This window comes from Neophocaena asiaeorientalis, unplaced genomic scaffold, assembly GCF_003031525.2.
Source record: "Neophocaena asiaeorientalis asiaeorientalis breed wild unplaced genomic scaffold, Neophocaena_asiaeorientalis_V1.1 scaffold180, whole genome shotgun sequence".
Lineage (NCBI taxonomy): Eukaryota > Metazoa > Chordata > Mammalia > Artiodactyla > Phocoenidae > Neophocaena > Neophocaena asiaeorientalis.
Genome location: NW_020173697.1, coordinates 1,165,102 through 1,174,679, shown reverse-complemented (window position 1 = coordinate 1,174,679; position 9,578 = coordinate 1,165,102). Strand labels below are relative to the sequence as shown.

At 40.0% G+C, this 9,578-nt stretch overlaps 1 protein-coding gene across 3 annotated transcripts in view; it reads right to left on the bottom strand.

The window, feature by feature from the left end:
• Window positions 1-7,567: 7,567 nt before the first annotated feature.
• Window positions 7,568-9,578, bottom strand: part of HMGB2 (high mobility group box 2) — a 3,004-nt gene continuing 993 nt past the window's right edge. For all 3 annotated transcript variants that reach the window (XM_024750545.1, XM_024750542.1, XM_024750544.1), the window contains exons 2-5: window positions 9,372-9,546; window positions 9,002-9,147; window positions 8,731-8,905; window positions 7,568-8,117 (exon numbers count right to left, since the gene is read on the bottom strand). In XM_024750545.1, coding sequence (XP_024606313.1) covers window positions 7,956-8,117; window positions 8,731-8,905; window positions 9,002-9,147; window positions 9,372-9,521 — 633 coding nt within the window. In that variant the 5' untranslated portion in view covers window positions 9,522-9,546 and the 3' untranslated portion in view covers window positions 7,568-7,955. The remainder of the gene's footprint in view (window positions 8,118-8,730; window positions 8,906-9,001; window positions 9,148-9,371; window positions 9,547-9,578) is intronic.

Here is a 9,578-nt window from a genome sequence, read left to right as displayed (position 1 = left end):
TCCATGGGTTTTTTAGTACTTGCAATCATTTCTGTATCTAAACACCACATGTTTGAAATAATTACTTGATTTTATTGTTTACAAGATACACTAATAGTTAAAATATCATAGACCACAGTTATATGTTGAGTATGTGCTTGAGTATTGGTTAGAATTCTGCTTAGAGTGTGTTTAGAATACTCAGAGCTTACCTGTCTAAGAAGGAAACATAAAGGCTTATTTTTGCCCCTGGTTGCCTATGTATAGAAAAGCACTTACCAGGGCTTCCCTGGTGGCGCAGTGGTTGAGAGTCCGCCTGCCGATGCAGGGCACACGGGTTCGTGCCCCGGTCCGGGAGGATCCCACGTGCCGCGGAGCGGCTGGGCCCGTGAGCCATGGCTGCTGGGCCTGCGCGTCCGGAGCCTGTGCTCCGCAACGGGAGAGGCCGCAACAGTGAGAGGCCTGCGTACCGCAAAAACAAAAAACAAAAAATCACTTACCAATTACGAAAAACAACCCAGCAACGTATATTTTCCTTGGCAGTGTATTCTACTATATCATTGCCCTTTGAAAGCAAAAATTTAAGTCAAAATTCTTTACAACCTGATAGATCAAGTGAGTAGAAAGAAGGGAAGCCTACCAACATGAAGTGAGAACCGGGCTGTAGGACCTTGTAGCACAACATCTCAGGAGAAGGTACTATGGCTGCCAGCTTTCCAGAGAGGGGCCATGTTGGTCTGGGAAGCTCGGCTGTTGTCATGGCTTCGTTTCTCAGCTGCTGTGCCTGAGAAACGTGGAGAAGTGACAGAACACCAGCCTGAAGTGAATGGGGCTCATTTATCTCCTAAGGGATAGCCTTTCACGGGGATCTGGGAATATGTTTCATCATTTCTGGACAGACTGTAATTGGGGGGAAAAAGCCACTTAAGATTCAGTGGAGGACGTGACAAGTACCTGACCTGAGCCAGAGGGCTAATAGGCCAGTAATTGGGTATGTGAATACTAATCCAGGAGAAAGCACTTTTAGAAGTACCGAGCACTATGAGAATGCATATTATTCATTAGAGTCTGTTGCCAAAAAATGGACAGAAGTCAGAATGATTTTGGGGGGACCACTGTCCCTGGGAGTAGAGATTAACAGAAGGGCTGTTTCTAAACTAAATTCGATAATTCCTTTGCCAATCTCCTTTTTAAGATTTTGAGGACTTCCCCAGCGGTCCAGTGGTTAAGGCTCTGCGCTTCCAATGCAGGGGGTGTGGGTTCGATCCCTTGTTGGGGAACTAAGATCCCACATGCTGTGCGGTGCGGCCCAAAAAAAAAACCACTTTTTAAAAAAAAAAGTTATTTTACTTTTGGCTGTGTTGGGTCTTCGTTTCTGTGCGAGGGCTTTCTCTAGTTGTGGCAAGCGGGGGCCACTCTTCATCGCGGTGTGCGGGCCTCACTATTGTGGCCTCTCTTGCGGAGCACAGGCTCCAGACGCACAGGCTCAGTAGTTGTGGCTCACGGACCTAGTTGCTCCACGGCATGTGGGATCCTCCCAGACCAGGGCACGAACCCGTGTCCCCTGCATTAGCAGGCAGATTCTCAACCACTGTGCCACCAGGGAAGCCACCCCGCAAAAAAAAACTTATTAAAAAAAAAAAAAGTTTGAAATGCCCATAACTGTGGTTGGTGGGTTTTGGTTTTGTAAGTGGATCAGGCCTTGGGCCCGCGTCTGAGCAGAGGTGGCATAAGGGTGCCTTAATTTTCATAACAGAATGATATTACAATCTGCTCATCTGAATAGTATAGTATGGTGCATTTGTCTGCATTCGAATCCCTATTCCATTACAAATTACCTGTGTGACCCTGGCAAGTTATTGATGCTGCTCTATGCCTCAGTTTCCCCATTTGTAAAAGGGGGAGAAATAATAGTCCTGTTTTATAGGATTTTTATTAGGCTTGTATGGGTTAACATACATGCAGTGCTTAGAATAGTTTCCAGCATATAATCAGGGTAATATAAATGGTAGCTATTGTTACCTGGTTTCAAAGTCTTAAAGTCGGTCTTTAATCAGAACTAAGACAGCTACACTGCAGACCCTCTATAAAGGCTATGTGTGTGTGTACCTGTTTCATATGTGAGATATCATTACCTCCACTTTCCAAGTGAAGAATTTAAGCTCATAAGTTAAGCTTATACACTGGGGGTGAAATGGTTATCCATAAGAGAGTAAGTTGTTATCTCTACCTCACACCGTTCAATGTGTAGAACGTATAGTTTTCAGTGGTCGAATTTATAATTTAACCCTTGGATAGAACTAAGTGCATCTGGAAGAATGTCTAAGATAGAACATTCTTTATGTTTAAACGAAATTTCTCTTGGGCTTTTGATATGAGCAAATAAACTCCAGCTGTCTTAATGATTAAATGCCCAAAACAAAACTAAAACTTTCAGTAGAAAATAGAGATGAATAGACTTCCTCATCTGGCCATAGCATAGTAATTGTTACTGTCCTAAACAGAATGCTGCTGTCCTAAACAGCTATAAAACAGGACAAAATATATGCAGCAGCTGTTTTCAGGAATTGGGTGACAGGCAAAGCAGACTGTGATAACTTGAGAGAAAGGAAGCACACAGGGTGAGCCCCGGTTCAGCATGTCTGCCTGCCTGGAGAACTTTTCCCACCACGGTACAGGAAAGTGGAGCTCAAACCCTGGTGATTCAGCCGAGCTGAAGAGGCTGCAGAGACAGCTGGAATTGACAGGGCAGGTCACTGGAGGGGGCTGCACTTGAACACCAGGAGACGTGTACAGCAATTTTTATAGCACTACCATTTATAACAGCAAAAGCTCCAGGAACAACCTAATGACCCATCAACAGGAGAGTGAATCATTTGTGGTATTATCACATGACGGAATGTTACAAGGCAGTGAATGTGAATGAACCAGTTAAAAACAAGCCAGTAGGGTAGTGTTGAGTGAAAAGGGCAATTCCCAGAAGACTTCATTCAACAAATACGTTTTGTAAAATCAAAAGCAACTAAAACATACAGTAAGTCACACATTTATATGTGATCAAATATACGTGGATAAAATGTGATTGAATAAGAGGTTAACTTATAGTTACCAGACAAGAAAGGGAAGAGGGGAGAGGAGACAAATTAGGGGTATGGGATTAACAAACTACTAGACGTAAAAATAGATAAGCAACAAGGATTTACTGTATAGCACATATTATACCCAATTTCTTGTAATAACCTATAATGGAGTATGATCTGCAAAAAAACTGAATCACTCTGCTATACACCTGAAATTAACACAATACTGTGAATCAACTATACTTCAATTAAAAAAAGGTTAAATAACTTGTCCAAATTCCCAAATTTAGTATTGGAGTCAAGGACATAACTCCAGTACTCAGTATCCCCAGAGCCCTGTGGGAGGAATGTCTATTGTACTTTCCACATAACTAGTTTTCCTCTCCACCTAAACTGTTAAGAATCTCAGAAGTGAATCTGGTACTCTTATCATATAGCAAGTATATTATTAACACATACATATTGTTATGCATACTTTTAGCTAATATTTATTATTCACTATTTCTTGCCACTAGGATGTCTTAGATGTATTGTCTCATTTAATGCTCAAAAAAAAAATTCTGATTTTAACACCTGAGGAAACTGAAAGGTTACACATGAGGTCTGACGTTACCAAACTGGTAAGAAACAGCCCTATTCAAACTGATCTGATTCCCAGTGTAAACTCATCAGCTCACTCTTAATTTCTTTCATAACTTCGTTTTTCCTTTTGTATGTATTTTGTATAGTTTGTTCTTTGTATAAGCCATCTCACCTTTATTGCAAAAACGTAGAGAATCAAAGAATAACACATGAATCTATGAATTACAATTTTGCTTTCTCTTTACTTACTGCCCTAGGGCACTGTCCTCGTTGACTGCTATGTCTTCCTGAAGAAAGGAGACTGGACCAGTTCTGAAATTTGATACTACATACTGCTTAAAAGTTTTGGTTTTTTCCTTTTAACATGACACTAATCGTGCTCCTGAGCCACTATTCTATAGACATGTTAACTCCCAGGATGAGGCTAAGAGAGGTCTGCGCTAAGTCCTGAAGAACAAAGGTCTTCCATTAAGACCTCAGAGACAATGTCTATATTTACCTTTACAACAGGTTAAGAAGTTAGATGAGTTTCCAATCAGGGCGAGAAGCGTTTCTAGACAACTAGGAAAATAATGCTTAGCGGGGAGGCCTGTACTTAAACTTTTACCAACAGCCCTAACTCAAGTAAATGTTATTAATAATCCTACATTTACCTACACTAATTTATAGAAGTGGCGAACTGGTGACCCCTGACAGAATCTTACCTACAGACAAGTTTTCTTTGAGCCTGACATTTGAATTCATTGCCAATATTTACAATTCAGATTTCACATTTTTTAAATATCTAGAATTCTGGTTCCACTTGAAAATATGGGAGATTTGGGAATCCTAGACCCACATTTCCATCCAGCAACAGGACTGAGCTAAACAATGGCTGTCCTCTATCCTGGGCATTTGTGTTTACAAATGTTTATAGAATAGTTACTCTTTCTGGCACGAGGTGTACAAAAATGGCTTATTTCTAGAGAGAGATGTTTTATTTTTAAAAGGACTGGATCTTATGCATCAGCAAAACAGGCCCTTTAGCTTTCTTCTTGCTATTCCCCAAGAAATAAAATCATTACTGCTTTGTAAACATTTTTAGTGGCATACGTAGTAATAGAAAGTCAGCTTTAAGATAAGGCTATGTTTGGCTAAGACAAACTTATGGTTTAGTACTTACAGTAAAGGATGCTGTTAAAGAGCAAAACACAAAAAGGCATACTGTCCCATACTGAGCAAGTTTGCAAGTTACATAAGGGACCTCAGGATCTTCTAACACAGCTTTTATAGATTAAACGACCAAAAGTAGTGGCTACCATCTGGAAAGAAACTTGAGACCCTACTTCAGTTCTTGCACCAAAATAAATTCCAGAAGGATCAAAGATTTAATTAAGTAGTAAGAAAGCAAAGACAATTTTTATAATCTTTGAGTGGGAAAGGCCTCCCAAGGCCACTAGGGAATAAATTTGCCTCCATAAAAACAAATCTTTGCATGAAGACAAGCATCCTAAAGTCAAAAGACAACATAGAAAAAAATATTTACAATGTAGGTCACAAAGGGTCATTTTCCTTATTTCCCACAAATTACTAATAAGACCAATCAGAAGACCACGGGGAACACTAATGGCTCTTTAACATAAAAATATGCTGAATTCATAATAGGAGAAACCATTTTTTATATGTCAGAATAGCAAAGATTACGAAGTTTGAGAATGATAATGATGCTGAGATGAGGAAACAGACATTCATTGCTGTGCAGCACACATCAGTAAAACTTCTGAGAGCAAGCAGGTTCTGCCATATACCAAGTACAGGTTTTAACTATTATAATTAGCACCATTTTAAATGCACAAACTTTTGAATTTTTTGAAATCATACCAGGATATTCATGGCAATGTTGTTCTTAAAGCAAAAAACCCACAACCGTAAGTATCTTTAAGGAACTGGTTACACTGTGATCTATTCAATGGGCTACTATGCAGATGGCTATTTAAGTGAAATGTGGCAGCTCTGTTGTGCTAAGAATCTAAAATGATGAGAATTAAGGGGCAGAACAACATATATAATAAGCTTCCTTTTGTGCAACATTGATACATATGCACATATGACTGTTGTGCTTCAGTCTCTCTTGAAGGGTGAATTATTACATTACTGGAGTTGCCTCCTGGGAGAACCTGGTAGTTGGAAATCAAGGTTGTAAACTACCCACTATGTAGCCCTTTTACATTTTATACCATCAAGATATGACTTATTTTTAAAAAGAAAAGGGGGGGGCAGGCGGTTTTCATAAACACATCCCCAAGTACTGGCTGGCCTGGGATAGAACCTGATTCTTACGCCTGTTTCAGAGCTTTCCAACATAACCACTCCTTGAGGTCATTTAGTCCTGAAAACAAGGGTATTTTAAATTTTGATCCACACTTAGAGAAAATATCAAATATGAGGACTCATCTCAAATGCTGAGATTATGGAACAACTCTTGATTTTAAAAGAATGAGTCACTCTTAGACATTTAAACTATATTTCATTTAAAGAACAGAATGAAAGCAAACACAAAAACTCCCAAAAAGAAAGGTGACAAGGAACCAGATAGGTCTGCTTCATGGGTCTAATTTATAGATATAGAAATCCTTAAGAAACAGACTCTATTTCAATTTTTAAAACTCCTATTTAGTATCTTTTCTATGCATTAAGTACTGTTGTAAATACTTAACATTCTCATTTAATCATTAAAACACTGTGAAGTAGGTACTGACACCCTACACAGATAGAGAAATAAGCCCAGAGGTAAAGTCCATACAGCTAGCATTTGGTAGAGCTGGGGAACTGGGATCCAGACCTAGGCGTGTCTCTAAAACACCTTACCCCCAATTTTTTAGCATTAAGTCACCTAACACCAGGAAATATTTTTTAAATACATAAAACTAGTTTTCATTTTACGATCAGCAAAAGCCCCAAAACAACAACTGTGATATTAATGGAGGGCAATCTCTAAGAGGTCTGAAGATTCTACTTCAGTCCATCTGCTCTGGGAATTATGCTAATACCTTACCTTCCATTTAACAAGTTTGGTTAGTATTTCCTGTGTCAGAAATAATTCCAAATATGGCATAAGATGGACAACCAAGGCTCCCATGGTTGGGTAATAAGAATTTTGGCTCCTATTTTTAATACTTGATAGGTAACCAAGATTGTCAGGTTTAACTATGAAACTCTCAACAAATAGGTTTCTTCTATAATCTCTCAGACAACAGATGGCTAACTTTCACTAATAACTTGATAACTATTTACAATAGTTATCTAAATTCCAATGCAAGCAACTGCTTCCTCAAATGAGCATTTCCTAGTAACTGCTTTCACCTGTAAATAAATATCCTAGTAAAATCTCGCCTAACTACAGTCATGGAAAATCACAACCACCATCTCAAAAGCTTTCTTGGGTTAGTTACTGAGAATTCTAGGCTTAAGACCACAATGATTTTTAAGATTTAACCCAAAATTCACTCTGGTATTCTACCCCAAACTAGATCATTATCAACCCTGTTCCTATTGTTTTTAAAAGTTTATGTGTTTTTAGGTATGGATTCACTGTATGAGCTCCTCTGCCTCGTACTAAAAAAGAAAGTTTCTCTCAAAATAAAATGTCAGCTAAAAAAAAATGGGACAAGTTAGCTAACAAATGAACATAAATGTCGAGAACAAACCTTGCTCATTTTATAAAACTGCATAAATTTTTAAAGTTCATTAAATTCCACTGCTGGTTTTTAAAGAACACTTTGTAAATATGAATAATATGGGCATGTTTGACTTTTAAACAAACATTATACTAAATCAACCATGTCTGAGAACTATTAGGCAGAAAAACAAAAAAAAGTTGACATGGTTCCAGACCATGACTTTGAAAGCAAAAGCTAATTGAGCATATACGACAAAGACAAATGAAATAATATACATAATTTTATTACAAAAACTTTTTTAAAAAAAACAATGCAACATTCTCATTCTAGAAAACCCAAAATTCACTATTGAGACTAATTTCTATGAGTTTGCTGTGCTACCATACACAAGTCAAAAAGTTAAAGAAACCATTAAATATTCAGAAACATTCATCAGAAGCTTTAAATTCTAACTGTATGTAGTAGCCCCTCAAAAAGCTACAACCTGCATTTTTAAAAAAGTATTTTCTCTACAAAGAATCTTATCAGCTATACAAACAACTGTACAGTTTTTATACTGAAGCTAATATTGAGCTGCACTTGAATTCACATTCTTAGCAAAACCACTGCCTGAGCACACACGCACACTGCACACGCATCGTTACAGGATGGCCATTCATTCCTCATCTTCCTCCTCTTCCTCCTCATCTTCATCCTCCTCCTCCTCTTCCTCTTCCTCCTCATCTTCTGGTTCATTCTTCTTCTTGGAGCCTGTTGGCCTGCCAGGGCCCTTCTTTCCCGCTTCACTCTTGCCCTTGGCACGGTATGCGGCAATATCCTGAGATATTGTCAAAAAAATAAAATCGTCATCCGGTGTCATTACTCAACCATGAAAACCACTAAGTTGTAAACAATCTAAGATTATTGGCCAATAACCCCGATGACCGTCTAAAACTTGGTTTTGAGATCATTTGTTCCCTCCAGGCCTTCGAAAGCTAATGATGTAAAATAATGGGGGTGTATCAGATTGATGTCTGTCAGTACTTTCACTCCCGTCATCTGTTAGCGGCACATAGCCTGTCCCCTGACCTCACATTTTAGATACACCGACATGAAACATTTAACCCTCCATTCTCAACTAAGAGATGCATTTTACCACAAATACATTTGAATGCAGCAACCTCCCAGGGCTACAAACACCGGTTGCAGTCCAAAGAAAGGAGGTTCCAATTAGCTTATACTCCTTAAGTGTACAACTCTCGTTAGACCTTTTCAAAGCAAAGCTGACAACCATTAACACTGACCTACGGAAGGTTCCCCACTTGCTAGTCAGGGAAAACTGACTACAGCTTATACCTATTAACATACAGCTTACACCTACTTCTAACACGCTCATTTAGAAACTGGCTACCAGATTTCAACCTTGCCACCCAAAAATGCAGACAACACACCTTTTCATACTTCTCCTTTAGCTTAGCTGCTTTCTGTTCATAGGGTTGTTTGTCTTTGGCTGACTGCTCAGACCACATTTCCCCCAATTTTTTGGCCGTATCGCCAATGGATAAGCCAGGGTGCTCGCTCTTGATCTTTGGGCGATGTTCGGAGCAAAACAGGAAGAAGGCAGATCTGAAAGGAAGGAACAGAGCTGTAATGACCTGAATGAAAAATCATGGGGCCCATTCAGCTGACTGAAAAGAAAACAAAAAAACAAAAAAAACTTACGGAGGCCTTTTAGGCGCATTGGGATCTTTTTTCTTTCCCTTCTTGTCACCTTTGGGAGGAACATAATATTTCATCTCCCTGTCATAGCGAGCTTTGTCACTTTTTGCCATATCTTCAAACTTGGATTTTTCCTTGGCAGACATGGTCTGTGGGCATGAAAGCATCAGTGAAAACGCAATACTGTAAACCGACATCCGTCCCCGAAAAGGCAGGGTTCTCTTCAGGGCCACATTTGCCTCCGTCGTCTTAAAATACACCAGCACCCCGAAGTCCTGTGCCTCTGACTCTGAATAAAACACTGGGGCCAGTCGGCGGCGGAGACAAGTTCAATGTCACGGCCACCTGCCCGCGTGAGGACCCTCGCTCTCACCTTCCATCTCTCGGAACATTTCTTGGAGAACTCGGCGAAGTTGACCGAGGAGTCGGGGTGTTTCTTCTTGTGCTCCTCCCGGCAGGTCTGCACGAAGAAGGCGTACGAGGACATCTTGCCCCGCGGCTTGTTGGGGTCGCCCTTCCCCATGATGCTGCTGCGGCGGCGCGTCCACCTGGCGGGAGAGCGCGGCGGGCGCTAGCGGGC